Source organism: Tasmannia lanceolata, unplaced genomic scaffold (genome assembly GCF_043159265.1).
Source record: "Tasmannia lanceolata isolate RefF3 unplaced genomic scaffold, GAP_Taslan_0.1 ptg000020l, whole genome shotgun sequence".
In the NCBI taxonomy this organism is placed as follows: Eukaryota; Viridiplantae; Streptophyta; class Magnoliopsida; order Canellales; family Winteraceae; genus Tasmannia; species Tasmannia lanceolata.
The window spans coordinates 18,423,740-18,449,792 of NW_027518697.1; the positions used below are offsets into that span (position 1 = coordinate 18,423,740).

The 26,053-nt window shown below is 38.4% G+C and overlaps 1 protein-coding gene and 1 pseudogene across 3 annotated transcripts; one reads left to right on the forward strand and one right to left on the reverse strand.

Moving 5' to 3' along the window:
• Nucleotides 1-14,804: 14,804 nt before the first annotated feature.
• On the forward strand, nucleotides 14,805-23,604 carry SLD5 (DNA replication protein-like protein). 3 transcript variants are annotated; one of them, XM_077364469.1, is made up of 8 exons: nucleotides 14,805-14,941; nucleotides 15,049-15,123; nucleotides 15,339-15,569; nucleotides 16,214-16,336; nucleotides 16,425-16,504; nucleotides 16,601-16,710; nucleotides 22,943-23,018; nucleotides 23,101-23,604. In XM_077364469.1, the coding sequence occupies exons 3-8, from the start codon at nucleotides 15,402-15,404 to the stop codon at nucleotides 23,198-23,200; spliced, it is 657 nt and encodes a 218-aa protein (XP_077220584.1). In that variant the 5' UTR covers nucleotides 14,805-14,941; nucleotides 15,049-15,123; nucleotides 15,339-15,401; the 3' UTR covers nucleotides 23,201-23,604. The 3 variants fall into 3 exon arrangements, with proteins under 3 accessions (XP_077220584.1, XP_077220582.1, XP_077220583.1); XM_077364467.1 differs by having other exon boundaries at nucleotides 15,352-15,569; XM_077364468.1 differs by lacking the exon at nucleotides 14,805-14,941 and having other exon boundaries at nucleotides 14,948-15,123.
• A 1,452-nt stretch (nucleotides 23,605-25,056) lies between these two features.
• Nucleotides 25,057-25,784, reverse strand: LOC143854480 (calcium-binding protein CP1 pseudogene; annotated as a pseudogene).
• Nucleotides 25,785-26,053: the final 269 nt, after the last annotated feature.

Sequence of the window (26,053 nt, forward strand, 5' to 3'; positions counted from 1 at the left end):
TAGTATTCTCTCACATTTCTAACTTTAGTTGGCTGTTTTAGTATTCTGTCACATTTCTAACTTGGTCCAGCACCATCGGCTTACGCCTGAAAAATGAATGAGATGGAACTGCTTCAAACTAACACTCCAAGCCAATCAGACGTAGCTGTAAAATTATGTCAAAATTGGTGCCTCTCTCTTACACATCCGGCCGAACTGGGGTATCTGTGTTCTTTGTTTGGGATCTTGGTTCTACAGTTATATCCAGCTAAGAAACTATGAGAAATAGTCTGAATGGTGTAACTTGATGAAATGATCGTCTTCAATGTTCTTCATTGAATCCCCAGTGCCACTACAGATGTACCATGATATAGACGCTGCATTGAGTTGCAAAGAAACACATAAGATCAACATAGATGATATAGTCAATAGTAAGGCCCTGTTTGTTTTAGATTTTGACAACTGAGTGAGTCCAATAATCGGTTTTGGACGCCTAAATATATCAAGGTCACTAGTTTGCAAAAACAATGGAGAATAATATATTTAGAACAGTTAAGCGAACTGGCAATCAAAATTTGGAGTGACCCAAAACATGATAATGGCGTTGATGGCCAATCACCTGGATTCTCTGGAATAATCTCTGAGGCCCTATCTGTTTTGGATTTTGAGTACCGATTGTGAGCCCAAAACTGATTATTGTACTCAAAATTAGTCTAATAATCAGTTTTGGGGTCATAATTGGTTCTCAAAATCCAAAACAAACCAGAGCCTAATCAACTTTCTGACCTGTCGCAAAAACTTGGAAATGAGCTCCCATGTCAAGTTTATATTTTAATTTCATTTGCCATGTGATTTAGCGCAAACTGAATGCAAGACAGGTCGCACATTTGCTTGCAAATATTTGTGGTACGGAAACAAGGACCAACCTAAAGTTTATGATACCAATCATGCCTACTTTTATGTGCCATTTCAGGGTATCTAGTACAGGGTCAAGTGCCTTATGAAGATTTTGGTCTACTGCATATAGAAGTGGCGTTGATATTTCTATAAAATAAGGGGCATCTTTGAATTTGGCAAAATTATGGAGAAGCTTTAAAATTAGATAGATATTAGTTTTGATACTAAAACACATGAAAAATTCCCATGCGGGTACCTGCCGAAGGAGCTACTTCCTGTTCTCTCGTGGAATGCAATATGATTGTCCCAGAAAGAACAGTAATGATTCCGCACAACTCTGAAGCTATACTGCTCACATCTTGACCAGACCAATCCTTCAACAATAATGCATGGGAGTCAGAAAACCACAAGATGTAAGCTCACACTTCCTCTTATAGGAAAACCCCAAAAAAGCTTTGAATATAGATCTAATCAATTGATGTTTGCCTTGAACATTATTGCACTCGCAACTATAGTTAAAGTTGTAAACAATACATAATATTTAGGTGAAACAATTGCCGTGTTGAAGGTATCCAATGCCTGAAACAGGGTTATCATAAACTTCAGAATAACTAGTTTAGTGGCAGAAAAACCATGTTAGGAAAGTTCAATACATGAAAAGCAATGTAAGCAAAAGATTAAGAAACAACAAGCAAATACTGGGGGGCATAGTTTGGAATTTACGAGACCCAGAACCACCATGTTAGCACATATCATGCACTATTCTTAGAGTCATAGTTGTCAACCAAGGGGTGGACATAGTTCAGGTTCGAACCGGGGAACCGAACCGAACCGGCACATTTGGTTTGGTTCAGTTCCAGCTATATATGGTTCGGTTCCGGTTCAAAAAATTTGGAACCGGTGGATATTCGGTTCGGTTCTGGGTTTGGGATCCCGGAACCTAGAACCGACCCTACTTACTTGAGGAATTGGTTTAATTTGATTTTTGCATTGGATAATGGATATTAGAGCCAGTTTGTAGTCCATATAAAAATGTAATGCCAAATTTGATAATGGATTGATAATGGATATTAGGAATTGCCCAAATTTGTAGTTCATAACTTCATATATAATTTGATAGGGCATGTTTGTAGTCCATATATAAATGTTATCCCAACTTTGATATGCATTGGATAATGTATATTAGGAATTGCCCAAAACTTTGATATGCAGGTATATATATACATTTTTGTAGTCCATATATACCTGTTCACATATAATTTGATAAGGCCTATTTGATAGGACCTGTTTGTAGTCCATATATACCTGTTTGGTTGTTTGTAGTTCGGTTGGGTAAACCCATAACCGAACCGAACCGAACCAATTATATATGGCTCTGGTTTGGTTCGGTTATGGTTCCAAGTTTAGGAACCGATTATATATCGTTCGGTTTTGGGTATGCCCCAAAACCGAACCGAACCGAACCATGTCCGCCCCTATGTCAACCCGTGACTCGACTCAACTTGTGACTTGACTCAACTTGTGACTCGTAAGAGTTTTTAACAAGAATAGAAATTTAGTTAAAAAATATAGTTATATATCAAAAGACGAAGCATGTAAAAAATATAACCCAATAGCACATAAATAAAGCAATAAACCAAAAATATAAATAATTAAGTTTTTGTTGGAACTTAATCACGGGTGAAAACCCTTCCTTGCTTTAGATTTGTTTCCGCCTGTTGGATATATGTTTTGAGTGTATGTAATGCCATAAAGGGCATTGTAGTCTTTTCTCTTTTTCCCTATTTTATATAAATACATGAGTGAAGGGGAAAGACCCTAACTCATTCTCTTCTCTAACCTAGTATCAGAGCTCTAGGGTTAGTGTGCCCAAAGGACCAAATTGAAGCTTCTCCCCATTCCCTTCTTCTTCCTCTTCTTCTTCTTCTTCTTCCCCCACCCCATGACCTAACTCCACCTCCACTCCACGTCCCATGTACCCTAGACCAAAACCCTTCCCCCAAACCCAACCCCACTCTTGCCTCTCTCTCTCTCTCTCTCTCTCTCTCTCTCTCTCTCACGCCTCCCTCTCCCGCTCCCGCCTCCCTGTAACCCTTCCCACCTTCACCAAACCATTGAGCAAAGCTAAGTTTATTGATATTTGTAACAAGCTAGGAATGTGTAATACACATATTCCAGTTTGAGGGGGAGTGTTGGATATATGTTTTGAGTGTATGTAATGCCATAAGGACATTGTAGTCTTTTCTCTTTTTCCCTCTTTAATATAAATACATGAGTGAAGGGGAAAGACCCTAACTCATTCTCTTCTCTCATCTCTTTCTTCTCTAACACCACCCATGATTTATGGTATGGTTAGAAGGAGGTTTGTGGTGGTTTAGACCAAGAATCCAAGATTGCCCAAGACTGGGAGCCTCCCGCACATGGTTTTTTGAAGCTAAACTTTGGCGGGTCTAGCATAGGGAACCCTGATCCTACAGGAATTGGGGGAGTCTTGAGGGATGAATTTGGAGGTATGAAATGAGCTTTTGTGGGTCCCATTGAAGTCACAAACGCTAATGAAGCTGAAGTGCATGCTATCTACCAAGGAATAAGGTATCATGGGAATGAAGATTTGAATAAGGTAGTGACAAAATGAGACTCGCTCAATGTGATATGGTGGCTTAGTGTGTCGCATTCCTTTCCTTGGAAATTTGCCTCTTTCTTCGATGAGAACCAAGACAGGGTTGTACATGCGTCAATTTATTTCCATAATGTTAGGCGGTCAACTAATGGTGTGGCGGACAGTTTAGCTAGAGATGGTGTCTATAGGGAGAGAGTTGAGCGATTTGAATTTGTTCCTCCTTGACCCTTACAATAGGGCTTGTTCTTGTCTTTCTTTTTCTTTTCTTGTCTCTTTATTTGTATAGACCTCCTTGGTTTTTTTTGCATTTAATGCAATTGCCCAGCATTCAAAAAAATGGAAAATAATAAATGTGCCCCTTTTCAATACTTGGGACACCTAGCAGCAGTGTACGATGGCAATCAGGTCCCTTAAATCCATCGCATGTGATGTACATAAGCCTTTTGCAGTCATAGATAAAGTGCAGTAATGAAAAGGGGCGCATTTATCATTTCCAAAAAAATAAAAATTAAGTTCTAAGTTCCAACTTCAAAGTATTCAACTATCAAAAAAAGAAAGCTCCTACCGACTCAACTTTGACTCGTAACAGTCTTATTTTTTTTACTCAACTCGCAGCAACTCGTAAGAGTCACCAAACGACTCATAAGAGTCTTTAACACAGGTGAGTCACCCATGCGACTCTACTTGAAAGCCCATCGACTCGACTCGACTCGAGAGTTGACTCGTACGACTTGTAAGAGTTTTACAACTTTGCTTAGGGCTTCAGTTTCCTTAGCAACAAGTAATTAATTAGTTAGAATATCGCAAGAAATTCTTAAAAGGACTGACCACGAGTTTGGATGGAATGGATACCTTGATAAGGCTTTCACGTACAAATCCAAATAATTTTGAAAGTATAGCACTTCCCCAGAAAGTTTCAAGACTCGGGCTCCACACAGACAAGTAAAATCACATACCAGTTCAATCATCACTGGCAATGAAAATGTTGGTAACTTATTACGTAACTATTTAGACTCATACAAGTATTAGAAGATCTAAGACAACATTTCTTCTAAGAATAGTTGAAGCCAGAAATCCAGTGATAATATAGCACTTCCCCAAAAAGTTTGAAGACTCGGGCTCCACACAGACAAGTAAAATCACAAACCAGTTCAATCATCATTGGCAATGAAAATGTTGGTAACTTATTACGTAACTATTTAGGCTCATACAAGTATTAGAAGATCTAAGACAACATTTCTTCTAAGAATAGTTGAAGCCAAAAATCCAGTGGTTGTGAAGACTGGTCATGCAGTAACCATGTTTCAAAATATTTGATGGTCCACATGTTTGGATTGAGATTGTGAAATTTTAATTATTAATGTTAAACAATTAGTTACTCCAAAAGCTTCAGCCATTAGAGAAGGCGTTATTTAATCTTTGGTACTTTAACACTCCCCCTCACATGTGGCCCCTCTTTCTAGGGTTGGCCTACACGTGGCACATGTGGCCCCTCTTTTGGTTTGAACTCGGGACCATTGGCTCTGATACCATGTGAAACAACCAATTACTCCAAAAGCTTAAGCCGTTGGAGAAGGCGTTATTTAATCTTTTCTACTTTAAAAATTAAGATTGTAAACTTTATGCCGTCCACATCAGAATGAAAGAGGCGCATTGTTCAAGCAATGTGCAATAAATTGAATCATGCATAAATATAGAATACAACAGACATTCATATGCTACACTTGAGTGTGTATCCCATTTTTCGCTTCAAGGAATGCTTCAAAGCTCCGACAATTTTCATTCCATGGTTTGATTTAGATGTGCCTCAAAGCTGACTTCTTAAAGCACATTCTCAAAAGGGTTTTGCTAGCGTCCATCGCAGAAGGCATTTCGCGGATGGCCTGTTGCATGTGAGAGCGGCCACAGAGGCTCACTTTTCAGCCGATTTTATCTTCATTCACGAGGTGGCCGCTCTCACATGCAACAGGCCATCCCGCCAAATGCCTTATGCGATGGATGCTAGCAAATCCCTACTCAAAATTACTAAGGTCATTAGACAACCTCATCACTGGAGTCATTGGACAACCTCCCAATTTTGGTTCCTATGCTATGTTGAAACAAATCAAAGCCAGTTTGAATCTTTCATAGGGTAGCTAAAATCCTCTAGCCCCACATGCCAAAGTTCATTCACATCTAAAAATTGATTCAAGCAAATGACCACAACAATGTTACCAATGAGGGTGAAAAACAAAGAGGAGAAGAAGTCCTTCGAGCATGAACTGTGCTTGACACGAGCAAGGTTTTAAATTTCAGTTCTGGTTTTTGTAGCCATGGAAACGGAAATGTTTCGGTTTCGGTTGAAATCCTATAAAATCACGGAAACATATGGAAACATATGCAAATGATTGAATTCTTTTTTGAACCGTACAAATGATAGAATTTAAAGATGAAACATCAAGAAATGCTAGAATAAGCACAAATACCTACTTAGAAACCATCAAATAAGCAAGACAACCATCTGTAGTGGTTTAAAAACGTCCAACACCAAGTGACATGCACTGTCGCACATGTCTAATAATTTAGAACATACTAAATTTCACATGTAATTTATATAAATGTTTATACATAATACATATACCATATTTCTCATGCAATTCATATAATATAATTATGCAATACATACTGATATAGTATACCACTAGTATACTTACAATTTTGGTTTATGCATTTCGGTCTTTTCCATTTCGGTGGGGATGGAAACCGAAACATTTCGGTCATTTTGTGTCAGTTTTAATGGAAATTTAAAACCATGGCCATGAAAGTATACTGGAGCAGTGTGTGAATCTACTTATTTGTCCTTCAAGTGTTCCTTCAAGCAATCATAAGCTCCTCCAAGAGATCATCAAACATATTGTAGAAAATCAAGAGATCAAAAGCATCTAGCTTTGATACACTTGTTCACAAAGATAACAAATTAAGAAGCAAACCCACATACACAAACCAAAGGAGAGAGAGAGAGGGAGGGAGAGAGAAAGAAAAAATTCACTATGAATATTTTATTAAAAATTGCACCGTACACCACTTCTCTATTCTCCACTCTATTGACGTTTTTAGTTCTCTCTTCTTCACTTTCATGAAATACTCGGGAATCGTCATATTCCCTTGAGATACGGAGCCTATCTCATTCTCAAGCATCTGGAGTCTAGCGTCATTTGTCTTTGAGAACAAAGTGGCAAAGACATCCCATGCTTCCTTTGGAGTCTTGGTATCTCTAATATAATCGAGAACATCTCTCTGAATGATAGCCTTCAACACGAACATAGCTTTACCAGCTTTGATCTTCCACTTTCTCAAAGTGTCTGATGTTTCGGCAACCTCCAATGGGAGAAGTGGTTTCTGTACCGTTCACTATTTCCCATAACTCTTGCCCTTGGAGATAAGACTCTATCCACCTTAGGAACTACAAAAAAGACATGACCCATAGTGAGTTAACTCATAATTGCAGGGGTTATTACTTAGCCATTGTGCCACGTTGGAATGTTGTGATTCCTAGGTGGTTCATGAATTAAATAGCATATTCTTTTTGTTAACTTACCAACTTCTCCAAAAGCTTAGGCTGTGGGAGAAAGGCGTTATTTATCTTTTATACTTTAACACTCCCCCTCACGTGTGGCCCACTTGGAAAACACGTGGCACAGGTGGTCCCACTTTGGGCCGACCACCGCATGTGGATTTTTTGCTATCCGGGAGGCTTGAACTCGAGACCTTTGGCTCTGATACCATGTTAACTAACCAACTTCTCCAAAAGCTTAAGCTGTTGGAGAAAGACGTTATTTATCTTTTACACTTTAACACTATTCATGAGCGCTTACCACTCCTGCTTCCTGATGCTTCTCATAACATAGGTTTAATAACATTTGGTTATTGCCATTGAATTTCGACTCAAAATTTAAAACTGGACGAATTGAAAATGTCCATGGACCCTCCCTCCATGAAATTGCAGAAAGATGGGCTTTCAGTGAACCACCTGGTCGTCTATGCTCGCGGCATCACTACCAGCAGTCTCCAGCATTGGGAAGGACACCAATGCGCTGATGGATTAACTCTTGACAAAGAACAGACCAATGTTAGCAACATGGAGGTTTCTTACCCTGAGGTTTCCACCACTAACACTTCAGTGAACTACATGAGTAACTGCCCAAAGATGGATGTAAGGAAACTTAGTCTCGCAGCTATCAACTCTTTGATTTTAGATGCAACTAATACTTACATAAATTAGCACATACCATGTAAAGAAAGTGAATAAATGCTGATCTACAGCAAAGGAAGAGTAAGAATGTAATTAAGCACCACAATTTTACCTTTCCACCCCGAGCTTGAGCGCTTTTGCCATTACTTAAACAACACCAAGTTAACATTGTGGACATAGAAATTCCAATAAGATGTCAGTTTGCTTCATGGTCAACCGGTTAGCAGGGCAAACTCTTCCAAAAATTGTCTTCATGATTTAACAAATGATTGTTACTTCCTACAGAATCCTATGACGTGATGTCATGATGTTTCCAAAGCATTTATAAAACTTGAATTAGATTTCCTATAACTTAGTTAGGATTTCCGTTTCAATTGCATAACTGCACGGTGTCAAATAGGATTTCCTATAAAACATGAATTATGTGAGAGCGTATGGAGGGAGAACTTGAAAAGTAACATTGCAACCATCCACCACCCTTCAAAATAATAAATAGAAATAAGAAAAGCGAGGTTCCTGCAAAAATATACCATACCATCCTTTTGTTCAAGGACAGGCTGGGTGACTCCAAGTAGCATATGCAGGAAACCTTTTGGAGACGCATATTGCATTGCCTGCAGAACCATATCGGCTTCCAAGTTCAACTAGTACCCAAATAGTGAATCTAATATTAAAATGTTTTATCAAAGGTTCGAAGTAAGTAAATATGCTTCCAAGATTTTATATTGAAATGGGCATATGATCCATCACAAGATTAAATAAGATTCAATTGAGATACATCAAATGTATAGTTCTAAGTTTGTTTTCCTCCATTCCATCAGTTATACCTTCCAATTGGTGACTGTGAAAAGGAAACAGGAGATCGCAACGCCCAAACTTCCATATCTCAAAATATCTCTTTGAGAACACTGCAACCTGTCAATAAATTATTTCTGCAATCCAACTACGGATTGCCTACTTGCCTAAATTTCTTGAGATACTGCTTCAAATATCAATGCGGTTGGGAAGAACTAAGAACCAGCAGCAATTAATGCAGAGTATTGCTGGAAGACAGAAGGGCACATGACACATTCAACAACCAAGAATCAGCATAAGCAATATAAAACCATGGTTCTAAATGTCGACCAAATCTGTCATGAAATAGCCGACATTTCCGTTTTCATCCCCACCAAAATGAAATCCTTTGGTCAACATGTATAGAACTCAGTAACGTTCCGGTCATGTCGACCGAAATGCTACCACTTTAGTACATAATTAGAGAAATTCGGTCTACGTGTCGAAATTTCAACCAAAGTACATAGAGAAACTTGGGTTTTTACATTTTTACTTGGTAAAATGCTTATTAATATTTTTTTTACGTGTTTTTTAATTATGGTGCAAATGCATCAACTAATTATTGATTTGCACAAGGATTAGTGCATGAATTTATTTTTCATGGATTTATGGTTTTGCAAATTGGGTAAAAGTATATTTTCGAATAAAAACTAATCATATATGCAAGTTAGCTTCTGATTTTATTATATGTGAGTTATTCTAAACCGATCTACCAACTGATGGAAACTGATTTTTAAACTTTAAAATTAGTTCTTTTATTTATTTTTGTTCGAAAATCCTTTAAAATAAGAAAACTATATACAGAGTCAAAAAATCAATTCAAAAGGTAATTATTATAATTATTTTTATTATAAAATAATTTAAATTTGTATCATTATATCATGCCTTTAGGCCCTGTTTGGATTGCAGAATTTTTCTCGAAAAGTTTGGAAAGGAAAAATATTTCTAAAATTTACTACGTTCATTTTAAAAAGGAAAAATATAAGTTGAACCAACCCAATTTAATTTTTATTTAGAAACCCTTCAATTTACTATGGTATACCTCAAATTAACCATAATCATAACCAAGGTTTTAAATTTCTGTTTCGGAATGCGTTTTGGTCCTCATCGAAACCGAAATTTCGGACGAAATCAGACGAAACCAATAAATCAGTATTTTATCTTGTCCCCGAAATTTCGCCCAAAATTTTGGGAGAATATTAAAAAATATTAAAATTCCAGATTTTTTGGGATTTTCCTAAAACCGAAATTTTGGTCAAAATTTTGTAACGTTTCGAGTTTACACGATTTCGGTTTCGTTCTCCCCCGAAACCCGAAATTTCAGATTTCGGTCGAAATTTAAAACTTTGATCATAACATTTCCTCTAAATAGTGGGAATAAAAAAAAAATTTATCTTGCAATCCAAACAGGGCCATAGAGAAATCGGTTCTTTACATTTTTGCTAGGTAAGTACTTATTTAATATTTTTAATTATAAAATCACTTAAATTTGCATCATTATATTGTACTCCATATATTGTATTTTATTTGTGAGATTAATGAATGTGGTGGCTTTTTTGCTACATTTTGTGTTTCTTTGATGCATATATATGATATATATACAGTGGGGGCCACTGTATTTTAAGCTAGTGTGTAGATAACTTATCTACACATGTGTAGGAACCGTTTTCTCTCTCTCTCTCTCTCTCTATATATATATATATATATATATATATATATATATATAAAACTGTACGACCATGTTTTGATAAATGGTCAAACTCGCCTAGTTTTACATTTTTTAACCAACTATTAAAGGCTATTACATTTCCAGAAAAAACTGTCTGCAGCCAATCAGTGAAATGGAAAACAAAGTGAGCTGTCCCATTATCGAAACATGGTCATGCGGATATCAATGGCCTATATGTGTGTGTTGCATGGATTTTCAGTTTAGAATGGACCTTACCAATGTTTTGAAAATCGGAGTGGAATCGTAATAGGGGTCGAATCATATCAGATTGTAAATTATGTAAGTTGATAAGAACTCATACAGCATGTTCAAACACTTGATATGCATACTTGTCGTCAGCTTTTCTTCTCTACAGAATTATTTTTAACAGGGTAGAAAATTTAATTACAGACTTCTTGTTAAATCTATATTCCATGATGAATTAATGACTGAATGGAGGAGAAGAGTAGAGAAGCTGCATGAATGTGGGAGGAAGTGGTATTGATCCACAATGATTCATGTGGTTAAAAATAAAGATTTATATGTCAAATATATTCATGTACAAGAGAAAAAGAAAGGTTTATATGTAAAATATAAGGATTACTGTTTGCTTAATAACAATCTAATTCTTTGATTCCAAGTTCTACTTTCTGTTTAAACTGTTCGTACTTATTTAAAGTTCCCCATTTAAAGAAAATAGCTCTCAAGAGTCCAGACTATAAAGCATGACCGTGGAGAAATGATAATAGTAATAAGTGGCATGAGTTATCCTTCAGCCAAGATATATGATCCAGACCAAACTAAGAAGAAGGATAATCGTACAAAAGTCTCCCATTCATGGGCTATGGATAATAATAAGATAAAGTATTTACAATAGCAGCATAGCATAGACACAATACTTTCAAAGTTTTCCTAGTAGAACCCATCTTACCCTCCAGCAAGTTAGAACCTTTCGTTGGAGTGCATGTCTTGATTTAATCTACCATTTGTTTTTTCATTGAGAAGCTCCAAAAGGCTTTGTACCAAAGAAGAAATGTTGTGGGTCCCCTGCATCTTCTCATCTGCAACAGTTTCTCTTCATTTGACCTCATTGTGAGAAAAATAAATGCCCTTGTCTTTTTTACAAACAAAGAAAAGTCAGCAGAAAACTAAAGTGTCATTATGGGCATGGTGCAACCCTCTTAAGCTAGAAAAATGGGAATGATTCAATCATTAGAAATGATGTATAATAGTTCATCTTGACTGAAAGAAATACTTCATGATAAAAAAAATTATGAATTCCATTACAAGTTAATCACAAACAAGTCTTACTGACAGTTCCTTAAATATTTGCAGAAACTGTAGTTTCAGAGCCTATCACTTTCAGAACTACATACCACGGGGACCAGAACTACCGCCAGAAAGAATGTCGGTAAGTGAAACATTTCCTATTTCCTTTCTGATAAGTGATGGACCAGCCTGATGAAGAGTCGTCACTGATAATGTAGTTGTTACTGCAATACATCTGCAAGCAGCACATTATGGAAACCATTTAAGCAAATACAATCATTTAAAAAAAAAAGAAAATATACATCATCCTGAACGCATAAACAATAGAGTAACTATCACAGAATGACATGATGCACCAAAGATGCTTAATTTTTTTTAAGATACCAGATAGGCACGTCAGAATCACTAAGATGGAATCATGTTGACATGGAACTCATGAATAAACTTTAATGTATCCTTTTCCTTGCTTCCTGAGTAGAAAATAATAAGAATGAATAGAGAGGGGGTAGAGAAGGGAAGAGAAGAAACAAAGAAAAGAAGACAGAAGAGACGGGAGAAGAGAAGAAAGAGCTGGGAAAAGGGGATTCTTGTGTGTCCCATGATCCCTATTATGTGTTATATATATGAGACAAATAGACAAAAATACCCGTATGCCTAACGAGCTTATTACGATGTATCATCTCAACACTGCCATGAAGTTGGTAAGTAGGTACCACTCATACTCAACTTAGTTGAGATATCTGTCAGTTATTGATGTGTGTAGCGTAAGGAGTACAAATCACTCTAGAGGCCAGCTTCTCACTTATGAAGTGTTTTCCACTTTAATATGTTTGGCCCTACCATGAATAGTGGCTTCATTGTCACAATACGAGTCCATAGGAACGTGAACTAGACACCACAACTGTAACAATTGTCTTAACCACAGTAGCTCACATACACCATGAGCTATGGATTGAAACTTTGCTTTTAAACTAGACCTTGCCACAACAGATTGTTTCTTGCTTCGCCAATTTACTAAATTTCCTCCCATCAAAGGACAGTAGCTTTAAGTAGACCATCTATCAGATACTAAGCATGCACAATCTGCATCAGTCCAAGATTCCACTCTCATGTGACCATGTGCTTTGAATAGTAATCCTCTTCTGAGACACACCATGAGACTCCTGAGTATTCTGAGTGGTGCCTCCAAATGAATTGTTATTAGAGCAACCATAAACTGCCTCACAATGCTCAAAGCATCTATATCAGGTCGTGTAAGAGATAAGTATATTAACTTGCTAACCAAACTCTGATATCTTTCCACATCGATAAGGTGTTCCCCATCCTTATCATCAAATCGGTGATTTTGTTCAAAGGTGTATCAGCTGGTATACAACCTAACTTTCGTGCTTTCTTGAGAAGATCCAAGATGTATTTTCGTTGTGAAATGAAGACACCTTTTGATCTTGCCACTTCAAATCCCAAAAAAGTATTTCAACAAAGTGACTATATCATCAATGTACACAACAAGAATAGTAGCTGTAGTGTCATCTTTATTGTGTTTTCTTTTGTTGTTATTTTCCTTCTCCTTGTAGCCTCGACCATCTTGGTCGTGGGCCTTTTTTCATAATAAAGTTTCGTTAGCCATTCAAAAACAGTGTGTGATCAGTCTGATTTTGAACATTCCTCACTTTCATCGTAGCATAACTAAACAGTTGAACCCAAGCTCTAAGAGATTGTTTTAGACCATGGAGAGCCTTTTGGGAAAAGATAATGATTTGAGGTTTTGGTTCATGGTTGCAAACCTTGAGTTGTAAGTGAAGTTTTGGTGAGACGAAACGGCTGAATAGTCAAAGGAATTCATCGAGAAATTTATCAAAGATTTTCTGAGCTTATTCTGTAAGAACTTCAACTTGTTTTGAATAATTAAATTTGAATTCCTCATGCTACTCAAGTACTATTTTCATAGCTTATCAGCTTTGATCTGAATTTCAATAGCTTTATGCTGCTCAAGTGCTAACAATGGCACTTCAATTATTTTGACTTGGAATTTTGTCATCTGCTGATATTTAGATTCTCCCGTGAATATTTCCAATAAGAAGAGCCTTCATTACATGTTTTTAAGTATAACCATCTCTGTTAGGATTCTTGTAAACCTTAAGGTCATATAATTGATGGTAATTTACAATGGAAGTCATGAGAGATATCTGACAATTTTGGGAGGGACAAGGTGTTGGCTGTCAGAATGTAAACCATCAAAGCCATTCTCATTTTTTCTTGCTATTGATATGAACCCTATTTGTATTTCCTATTCTGCTTGAGCGTGGGTGATAAGGTCTTGGTCTCACTCCAGTTTAGCTCAATCCCAAGGAGAGTACGATGTACATGGGCAGAGTATACTATCTTTATGTAGTATTTTACTACTAGCTTTGATTCTCCATGAGCATAGGAGAGTCTTGTAGGCATTCGAGAAGTGCAATGATGGGATCAGTCCTCGGTTTCAGTTCATCCTTGGTTCTTTAATTCTTAGGACAATCATTTAATTAGTGCAAACCCGAGGTTAGGTATAGAGTGTATATTTGAGCATGATTTTAGTTCTAGGAGTTTGTATATGAGCTTTATAATGAAGAAGCTTGGGCTCTTCTAAATTCGTTTCATTTAGAGTGTTTCGTGGTTTTTTGCCACTTCTCACTACTCGGAGATAATAGTTTCCTAATTTTTGTTTCTCGATTTTTAACCACTTCACTCACGTCGACACTTGGAGACGCGGACTTATCATGCAAAAAATTCCATGGTAGCCAAACGTGCCCAAACTTGCCCAAAGTTTAAATCCAGATACAGTTTATTTTATTTTATTTATAGGTAAGTTGGGATTGAACCTCCGACCTCAGGTAAGTTGGGATTGAACCTCCGACCTCAGTTTTTTTCAGCACCACTCCAGCATTTTGCCAGCCGAACTTCCGTCCCATGGCTATGTATTATCTGACGGATAGGCTGGTCGGCCCGAGGAAGGTGAATATATCACGTTCCTTTAGAATTTCACCTCTAAATTAAGGTATTCTGGTCATTTCATTAGACCGATGGAAGAGGCTATGCATAGATTGTAAGTTCCCAACCATCTGTTCAATGACATAAGTATATACCACCTCTCAAGTTTTTAATTGATTGGAGGGATTTTAGTCCATGATACTTCAATCCAGGTAGAGTCTCCTACCCGAATGGACAGTTCAGATCATGCCAAATCATGTGGTGGGTCCAATATCTGAACCTGTGACATAACCTCATCTAACTTCCAGTTGGAGCGTGCCTTTCTTTGGCTTTTGACTAACATGTGCAATTTCTTCTACCCACCAATTGTCAAGACAGTGGCTCGAACAGAACGAACCCTCGACATTCGTCTCGATCCCTCAATCCAGCTTCAGAAGTCTTCTCGACCCCCCCCCCCTCTCTCTCTCTCTCTCTCTCTCTCTCTCTAATCTTTCAGATCCTACCAAAGGAAAGTTGAAAACGTAACTCTGTTCTTCTTTGCAGATACGACCCGTAAGACTGTTCGCGAAGCAAGGTAGAAAATCTCCGACCTTCTCTCCAGATCCGATCCCAACCAAGGTATAAAATTTCTGATCTTCCTGGATTTCGTGTTCTGTTCTCCATTTTAGGTTTTTTCCCTTTTTTCCTGCACATCAAAAGTGGGTTTTGTTTTAATCTGTTATTTCTTTTAAATATTACCTATCTCGAATATAAGATCTGCCTGGATTTTGCTCTATTCAATTTTTTCCTTTTCTTGGATTTTGTGTTCTTAAGTTTAGTTGTTGTTTCTTGAGTTCTGTATATCAGGAGTGGGTTTTTTTACTCTGTTCTTCGTGAACTTCGTGCTTTATTATCAAATGGCGTCTGGTTCTGAAGATGTGTTTTGGAGCGAAGAAGAAGAGATTGCGGCGACGACAGACGTAGAGCTCTTGAAACGGGCATGGCGGAACGAGAAGGCCGCCCCTGAAATCCTTCCTTTCCAACAGAGTTTGGTCCAGAGATCCAGGGAACAGATCCAATTGCTGGTAACTTCCAAACCCTAAACCTACACGTTGTTGAGATCCATATATAATCTTCTGAAAATCACAAATTGGTGTCCCAATTGTAAGATTCAGAGGCATTTGGTAGGCTGATTGGAATTTCGCAGAAATATTAGTATCAGATATGAGGTTTTATAATAATACTTTATCTTTCTCTTCCTTCTCTAAAGACAGGCGTTTAGAGTTGTACTTGGGGATCGTTTGGAAAATGCGAAATATCGTAAAAATTCGGTGTTGTAATTGTTTGAGGCCAAACAATTCTGCAACTATTCCGCTGAATTTTTTCTATTCTTATTTTTTCCGACAAATTGGTTAAATCTGGGTCTCTAGATCAATTCATATTTCTTATCCTTTCCGAATTGAGATTTTTCAGTAAATGGGTTCGTTTGAATGAGTGGTGACAAGATCATTCGCCAGTCCATTCCTCTCATTCCTTGATTGAATTCACGTGAGAAAAACTTAAAACAGTGTGGAATTCTGATTGCTGATAAACTGTGATAGCTGTACAGCAATCCTTTGCAGCCTGTAATCAAACAGTTGTTGTTTATTTTTGGATGAACTGGGGTTTTGTACTCACTGTTTTTTCATTTAACTTTGTTTTGTTGAACTTGTTGCTTGTGATCTCATAGGAAGAGACCGTAGAGGAGTTCTCAGGGAATGCCAGCGATGAGCTCATTGTATCCCTTTACCAGATGGACTTGGACAGAACACTCTTCCTATTGAGATCATATCTTCGGATCCGCCTCCAAAAGGTGATCATTGGCTGAGGTTCTCATTGCTTTTTCTTTTTATTATGAAATTAGGGTCATGTGATTGTCTTTTAATAACTTAAATGTGCAGATTGAGAAGTATGTTATCCACATCTCAAAAACCCAACTTTGGAACCGCCTTTCTGAACAAGAACAGAAGTTTGCTAAAAGGTGACAACTATGATTCTTGATATTTTTTATTTAGAAGTATATGTTGAAATGGCTTGTTAACTTAAGACATTCTAAAGATGGATTTGGTTGAGGCAGGTGTACTGATATTATGGAAAAGCATCTTGAGCAATCGGTGCTAGTACGACTCCCCTATGGTTATCAGTCCATTCTGAAGCAATCCATATCAAGTGAAGAGGATGACATGGGTACCTTTTTATTTCTACCTTTTATGTTTTTTCTATTAGGGTTATATTATGCTTAATTGGTCATCTCTTATTGTGATTTTTAGACAAGTGATAAAAGTAGTTATATATTCAAAGTTTTTAAAGAAAAAAAATAAGAAAACCCCTACAAGGTTGAAGTAAACAAATTACAAGTCAAATATGCCGTGTTAGGTACTTATTGAAGAACAATCAACACCATAATTTTCAGTCTCATTTCCCAGTGAGTTATGTTGGACTAAGTTTGAGGAATACAGCCACCATCATAATTTGATGGTGTATGCTTCATCTCTTGGAACTTAGGATGAGATGATACAGCGGAGGAGACCATCTGTTCCCATTAAGAAATTCACACCAATCCAAATCATTGATTGGCTAACTCCAAGAGCAATTAAATCCCTTGCAGACAAGCCATCACCTTAGCTTCCATATTTCTGTGGCATTTGAAGTCCCCATCAGACCCGCATAGGCAAACATTGATGCCAACATTACCATGAGAAAATACCAACAAAGCTTGCTATCCCCACCATAGTTTTAAAACTCCCCCGCATCCGCGTCGATTCCCCTGAGTTGATTCCCTTTTACCTTGGCCGCGTTCCGTGTTTTGCCCAACGGAGTCAATAAAAACTACCTCGACTCTCTCGAATTATTACCACGTCAATCTAGTAGTCTGCCGCGTCAACCGAGTACTCGACCGTGTCGTGCCGAGTCGATTAGGATTTTCTTCGGCCACGTTCTGCGCCGCACTCACGTTTTTAAACACTGATCCACACAATCATAACATATGCTCTTCTTATTTCTACCCTTAGAAGCAGGAATCTTCCTCAGGGTGCCGCTCCCACCTCGGAACCTCGATTCGACGCTCTTTACGAAGGAGCTTCCAAGGAGCGCGACCCCAAAGAGACGGGAACCGTTCTCATGGCCCTCCCAACCTGCTTCTATTACTCTATAAGTCCCACCATCATCAACCTCCTTACATCAAACTCCTCAAACTCTTCAAAGTACTTCATTGGAGCAAACACGAAAGCTTGTGCATCTTCAGAAGGCACGAGGAAGGAGTGCACGCAAATGAAGATGGTGAAGCTGGTTAGAGATTAGCTTTTAGATGTACTTAAAATTTGAAAGATACATATTAAAATGGTTAGAAACTATTATTTTTTTATGTACTTGAATTTTGAACGATATATAAAGAAAATATTACATACACGCTCTCATGGCGCTCCCAAACTTAGACACTTCTAGACCCCACGCTTCCCCGCCCCTGCTCCCTCTCCCTCTCCCGTCCTCTCACCCGCTTCGTGCTTCTAAGTTTCTACCTTTGAACTTCAAAGTATTTGATAAGAAGATGGGCATCCAGATGTCACTCGATTTTTTAGAAAGAGAATAATTCTTGCAGCATCAACCCATTTTTGGGGAGATTTGTGTGATTGGCCCTTAATATGGGAGTTCTTACGGAAGTTTCCATTGAGATAGGATGCTTCATTGGAAAGGATTTCTCAGGAGACATGGTCCCTGTGCAATAATAACTCAACCTGCAAGCTCCTTAGCAGGTCTCTCACATGCGACTGATAAAGATTAATGAAGAATAAGAGAATAGGATGAAAAAAGGTGGAGAAGAAATCGTATGAGAGCAAGTTACTATTCACTTACATTATTTTATTACTGATCTCTTAGGTGAAATTTTACAAAAATGACATAAATATCCCTATGTAAAAACAATAATACCCACTCTCTCTACAAATAAAATATGAAATGAACATTATTTTTGTTTACACTTCTGCAACACTCCCCCCTTCAACCTGGATCATAGACGTCAATCATGTTAGCTTGCTATGAATACCACTAGGTCTAATTCTTCCCATTTTTTTGGCAAGGTTGCCAACAGGTTGGTCTCGAGTTTTAGCATATGGCGAAAAGATTACTCTTTGCCTCTATTTTTTCCCTCTTACAAAATTACAATCCGCCTCGATGTTATTTGCTTTTTCATGAAAATTGTTTTAAAACTTGGTTTTGGTCGGCACGGAAATGGAAACATTTCGGTTTCGGTGTAAATCTTGTAAAATCACAGAAACATATGGAAACATACGTAAATGATGAAATTTTTTAATCTTAAAAAAAAAACATAAAAAAATATGCAAATGATGAAATTTTAAGATGAAACTTTGGGAAATACTAGAATAAGCACAAATACGTACTTAGAAATCTTCACCTTTTTTTTGGTGAAAGGCAGACTTAAAAATCTTCACCTAAGCAAGAAAGCCATCCATAATGGCTTAATCACATCGGACACCTAGTGACTTGCATTGCCGCACATGTGCACATGTCTGGAACAGTAAAGTAAATAATGAAGGACAATGTAATGAAGTATAAGAAAGTACAATGGTCAATCTTCCCCTCTAAGGACCCAAGTCTATGTCAATACTACATAGAGTTATGAGGTATTATGGGTCCCATGCCGATCTAACATCCCATGCATAAGATACATTATTACAATACCCCTAACATTATAAGTAATACCTAAACTACCCTTACATGTTATTCAACACTCCCCCTCAAGCTGGAGTGTATATACTATGAAACTCCAGCTTGCTACAAAGAACTACAATAAACAACTAAAAATACAACAAAAAAGACCATACATCAAAAAGTACAATAAGCTCATACACACTCACGGTATAACACTCATCCTCAAGCCGGTGTGGTAAATTCATAATGAAAACAAACAAAAAGACAACAACCAAGAGTACAACAGCGAGATCAACGGCCATAAAAACAGAGCAGCTCCCCCTGAATCAGCATGACGACGAGAGCAATAAAAAACAGGGCCTCTCTCCTTAATGAGAGCCCGTCAAATACATGTGCAAACCACGAAGGATCAAACGGTGACACCTCGACGGGGAAATAGTAGCGATCCATCGAGCAAAATAAGTGCGCACATGAGCAATGGCGAAGCACCATGAGTAGGAACACCAGCTAAGTAGCACCACGCCAATAGAAGATAACCACCGATGGGGAAACCATCGGAGATAAGGTCGACGGGGAAACATTCGCCTGGAGAGAAGAAGACAAGAAGGAGAAAGATAACCAACCAATGATGGGGAAACCATCGTCTGGTGACAAGGTCGACGACATGAACATCGTCGCCTAAAGAGAGGTCAAGGGGGAAACTGTCGCCTGAACAGAGCCGACAAACAGTGGGGAAACCACCGCCCGGAAAGAAGGTCGACGGGAAAACAAAGCCGTCGCCAGTAAGAGAACCGACTAATGATGGGGACACCATCGCCTAGAAAAGAAGGTCGACGGGAAACAAAGCCGTCCTTGTTAGAGAGATGACCAACGATAGGGACACTATCGCCCGGAAAAGAAAGGTCAACGGGAAAATTAAGTTGTCGCCAGTAAGAGTGGGAACCAATGATGGGAACACCATCGCCTGGAAAAGAGTGGTCAATTAGAAAACGAAGATCATAAAGAGAAGACAATAACACTCTCCCTCAAGAAAAGAACACACAACGACATGACAACACTCCCCCAAGAAGAGAATACGAAGAAAAAGAGAGCATCAAGAGAAAATAATAACTCTAAGGAAAATATGGCAACACTCCCCCTCAAGTTGAAGGTATTGACTTGTAATGAAAAACGATGACAAACAAGGCACCACACCTCTCTCAGACATTTTGGCAGAGATAAGACAATCGCGTTAGTCGAGGATTGATTTTACTGGTCATCCTTAAAGAAAGACAGTGGACATTGTGTCACATTGTCGCACTTGCTAATTGGGGAAGGCTAAGAAGCAAAACACTGGATTATACACGCCATTGCCTATTCCCCACTCTCCATGGCAAGATGTAAGCATGGACTTTGTCCTTGGACTGCCAGAGGACATAACTTCATCTTGGTAGTGGTAGATCGATTCTCACGGATGGCTCTCTCTATTCCATGTAGCAAGATAGCTGACTCCACACAAGTTGCTAAGCTGTTATTTAAGGAGGTCGTCAAACTTCACAGGCTACCTTTTTCCATTGTATCTAAGATGTCAAATTCGTCAGTTATTTTTGGAAGGCACTTTGGAAGCTCTTTGGGACCCAATTGAAGTTTTCCTCAGCAGTTCATCCACAGATCAATGGTCAGACTAAGGTCGTTAACCGTAGCCTGGGTGATTTGTTGAGATGTCTGGTAGGTGACCGTCCAGGTACGTGGGATCTTTTGTTATCGACTGCCAAGTTCGCGTATAATAGTTCTGTTTATCGGACTACTAGAAAGATCCCCTTCGAGAGTGTTCATGGCATTAACCCTCGTCAGCCCTCTTATACAATTATCCCCTGATGCCCGTCCATCTGAGTCAGCCAATTCCTTTGCCTAGCACATCCGTGACCTACATGCTGATATACGTCGTAGGATTGCTATGAGTAATGTTGACTACAAACTAGCTGCTGCTATACATCGTAGGATTCATGAATTTAATGAAGGAGATTATGTTATGGTTTGTTTACGTCTTGAACGTTATCCTCGTCACTCATTCAAAAAGTTATATGCTCGAGCCATTGGACTTTTTTATCAGTACATCCCTAATGCATATTTAATAGACTTATCTGCTGATATGAATATTAGTCACGTCTTTAATATCAAAGATCTTATCCCATATAGAGGTGTGTTCGAGCCTCCTACTATGCCAACAATATTTCTACAAGTCAAACTGCCAGCTCTTTTGTTCTAGCCCCAATGCCTATGGTTCAACCGGTTCTTCCACTTCCTGCCTACCAGATCGATGCTATAGTTGCCGATAAAATCGTTACATCACGCAAGGGTGAATTTCAACATTATCTTGTCAAGTGGCGTCATCGACTAGATTCTGACACTACTTGGCTTACAGAGGAGGAGCTTCGCTGTTTGGACACTGTCATCTTGGAGCAATACCACTCTTCACGTTCTGGACTCCGGAGGAGAGTTCTTTTCAGCGGGGGGAGTTGATGGGGATTGTAGACCGTTCGTTGCGGATTTATTCTAGGTGGGGCCGCACTCAGGGCCCCTGTAGGGATCTTTTTATTGTTTGTAGGGATAGAGATATTTTAATCTTTTAATGAATGCTGGATGTCTATTTATAGGCCAATTTACAGATTTTTGTTACTTAGGATGATTAATCGAGTTTATTACAGATTTGAGTTCTCCTTTCTTTTCTTCTACTTATGTTTCTTCTCTTCTTCATTTTCGTTTCTTCTTCCTATTCTGTCTTCCTAGCCTACATCAAGGGGCCTTAAAATCTTTTCGTATCTTCGTGCCGACCTTTAATTGCGAAGGCGGCTCATCAGATGGGTTTCTTGGGTAGACCATTATTATGGGGACTCGGACACTGACGCAACCTGTGATCTTCCTTGCCATGTCATCTCTTATCAATATGTACACAGTTGCAAATGAAAATGGTGATTCTAACATTTGGTATTTCTTCTCTTCTAATCCGATGTATCATCTTGGAGCTATACCTTTTTTTTTTTTTAACTCTTTCCATCAGTCAATATTATTTGAAAAAAGAAAAGATAGGAAAAAAAATGAAAGACTAGTAAAAGACTCATAATTAGTGGTCGTAGGTTAAAGCTTTAAAAGATTTAAGTGCCATTATCTTTCAAGCTTTGGTTAGACCAGTATGTTTCTCAATTTTCGTAAGACCGGCATTGGAAAACAAAGTATTTAAATTTATAATGCATCCTGATCAACTTTTTTCTGACACATGCGTGCACACACTTCATGCAACAACCTTGGAGGCTATTAAATGTTCCAGGACTCCATTATTTATTCATGACAAGCCAGTTAATACCTATTAAAACTAGACTCAACTGTCATAATCTGGCATGAATTGGTGCCCAACCTATCAAAGGGTATTAAATATCCCATGAATCCATTGTTTATTCGTGTCGGGAGGGTTAAATTGCTTCTAATAATCTGGTGAAACTAGATTTTGATCATAATCTAGCATGGGTTGGTGAACTCCAAAATGAAAGTTGGCCAAAATAAAACTGCCCCTCTGGACCAGATTCTTATGATTTTGTAATTTTGATCATAATCTGAGCTGTGATTTATAATCTATTTGTTCAACCCATGAATCGCATCTCGTGGCTCAGGTTTGCCTGGTTTTAGTCAGTGCATACGTCTACTGTGCTCCAAATTTTATGGTCTTTTTCCTTTACATTTTCACTCTTTGATTTCCCCTGCTTTGGTCTTGCAGTTCCAGAGCCTCATTTAGACACCTTTGTCTTCTGCAAAAGCAAGGGCTCTGTTGGAGCATTCCAGCTGGACGACGTGTAATTTTTTATAGCACTATGTTCTTTTTTTAGGAGTTTCATTTTTTTTTTCTCATACCAATATTTTTGTGCCACCTCGCAGCGGTGCCGAGATCGTGGACCTAGTTGCTGATGATCTCTATGTCGTCCGTTATAAGTCGATTAAAGGACTGCTAGAAAACGGGCGAATCGACCTTGTTTAACTTGCTGCAGCCATGATTATTTGTCACCACTGCAGCATGGCACAGTCTCATTGGTGGTGAAGAAGATATCCGAACACCTCCTTGGTTGCCTTAGCATTATACACTTTCATGTGCAATGCATGCTTATCTGTGTTGAAAGCCTCAGATATTGCCGTTTTCTCCATTAGATTGTATGGTGCTTTATGTTTTTCAAATTATGAGATTGTATGGTGCTTTAAGTCTTTCAAATGTAAGGCTGTTCTTTCCTCGAAGATTCTGAAAACAAGTTGAATATGCTTAATTGGAGAGGTACAGAAAACAACAAATTTGACCTCCCTCCACTTCACCAACTGTTCTATACATATATGGTGATCGACATTGACCAACCTCGTTCCTGAACATGAATCAAAGAGAGAATTTTCTTAGACCCTGTTTGGATTGCAAGAATTTTTTGTAAAATTTTGGAGAGGAAAAATATTTCTAAAATTTCCTACTTTTTTTTAACAGAAGAAAAAACATAACTGGGACCAACCCTATTCCATTTTTATTCAGAGGCAATGGGACCTTCAATTTATGTTAATATCCCTCTAAATTAAGGGAAATGATTTCAACATAGACATTTTTAATACAAGACGCTCATGTTTCTTGTCTTTTTTGTATTTAAAGAGGTGTAAACGGGTTTTACGTAGGGCTGCGACTCGGGTCGGGTTTTGAAGAACCCAACCCTACACAACAAATATCTCGGGTCGGGTCAAGATTTTTTCCGGAAAACCCACGATTCCCAAACTTGACCCTACCCATGATAAATCTCGGGTCGAGTCGGGTCAGTCAAGTTTTTTTATGTTGATGTAAATTTTTAAGGAAAACTCTTGTTTGGCAAGGCAACTCAACTCATATAAGTAGAAAAACTCAAGCATGGCAAACTCTTTAGTGCATTAACTAATAACCAGTCCAAAGATAATAAATTGATGCATTATACCAAATGAAAATGATTATATTCATATGAGATAAATAACAAACTATTTAGTGCGTTAACTATTTAGTTGAAACTTAAAATCCTAGAGCTAAATGGGGGAAACGAACATAAGATGGAAAGAGTCCCTGTGCGTGCGTGCGTGAGTTTTACTTTTAAGTTTCCACTTTTAAAGTAACAAGGTTTTAGAAAAAAAATATACATACTATATAACTCAAGTAACTCGGGTCGGGTCGGGCCCCTTCAAACCCGGCTCGACCTGAGATTCATGCGGGCTTTTGGATCGTAGACCTAGCTCGACCCGAAACCCGAGAAACATGAACCCAACCCAAGCTATTTTCGGGTCGGGTAAAACCCGACCCAAGTTGCAGCCCTAGTTTTACGGTTCCCAAAAAGCACTTACATGACAATTAAATACTAAAAGACAAGAAACATGACCGTCTTGTATCAAAACATAGTTTTGCTGAAATCATTTCCTTAAATTAATCATAATCATATTATATCCCGAGAATTTATATGATGCCCAACCGTCAAAGCAACCACCTAGCCCTTGTGATTCTCACGTCGGGCGTCATATAAAAACTCTTAGTTCTCTCTAAATTGAGGAAAGTAGAAATTTTTCCAATTTCTGTGAGAAATGTTTTTCTTTCGATCCACGCAGAGCCTAAAACATGGATACATGACAAAGCATTTAATGTTTAATGGTTAGAATTGTCCACTCAATTGGTTAGAATTGAGATGTGATTGACCTCCTTTTGTTTGTCTTTTCATTAAAAACTAACACATTTTCATGAAAAGACAATCACAAGGGGTGGAAATATCATTTTCCTTTTCTGTGTGGTTTGAAAAATGTTATATCTCCTTTTCCATACCCATTATATGAGAAATAAATACAGTCGAGACAAGAAGATAAAAAAAAGAGTTGTTGGAATCTTGAATCTTTTTCAGCCACCCAAAAACAAAAATACAAAGTCATTCTGCTATGGATTCCAAATATGTGGGTAACATGTGCCAGTTACCCAACAAAAATCTAGAGGTGATGAGTCCCTCCAAGAAAATCAACAGCCAAGATCTTCATCATGCCCTCGTAACAGACACCCTCCTTTTCATCCCCACCGTCCATTCTAATCATAGCCCTAATTTCTTCCTCGGTTGTAGGAACACCAGCCCAATTCATATGAGTCCTGAGATCATGAAAACCAACCTTGCCATCTCCATCTCTGTCCATCACCCCAAAGACTTGTTCCATGATCAAACTATTTGTGGGCCTACAGCCCAAGACTTTCTGAAACTCATCGAACTCGACAAAACCATCATTGTTGGAGTCAGCAATGGAGATCATGGCATCGATGTCTTCTTGGGTGGCGTTGGAGCCGGAGAAGGTAGAGTAGAAACTCCGGAGATCCTTCTCGCTTATCTTACCATCTTGGTCTGTGTCCAGGACTTCGAATGCCTGCCGGAAATCTGACATTCCGGCCGTTTCCGGCATTGACTCTCTGCCAGAAGGACACATCTCTCTCTCTCTCTCCTTTTCTCTCTCTCGATGAATTTGAGGTGGTGAAAATGAGTTTATATAGAGAGAGGCAGAGAGATACGGGCATAAATCGTAAGACGTGTGCGGTGATGTCATTGGTTCGAGCCATAATCGGTTCTTAAGATCCTAAAAGGCCACAAGTAAAAGGGGGTGTGCCTAACAAAAGATAAGGGGTCTTTCGTTGGCGTGACCATCAAGGAATAAAAGATGAATCTGTCAGTGATGCAAGGTCGCAAAAAACGGAGATTTTAAGTGCGGACGCCACATGAAAACGAAAGCAGCACATAATATGGAGTCTTGCATATCAAGTGCCCAAAATCCGACTTCACTTAGTAGCCTAGTTGAGTCTGTGCTCTGCGCTCACAGA

Coding starts and splice junctions, on each gene's coding strand:
- SLD5 (XM_077364469.1), top strand. CDS start 15,402: ATGGCGTCTGGTTCTGAAGATGTGTTTTGGAGCGAAGAAGAAGAGATT. Junction 16,711..22,942: donor AAGTGAAGAGGATGACATGG/GTACCTTTTTAT, acceptor TTGGTCTTGCAG/TTCCAGAGCCTCATTTAGAC. Junction 23,019..23,100: donor GCATTCCAGCTGGACGACGT/GTAATTTTTTAT, acceptor GCCACCTCGCAG/CGGTGCCGAGATCGTGGACC.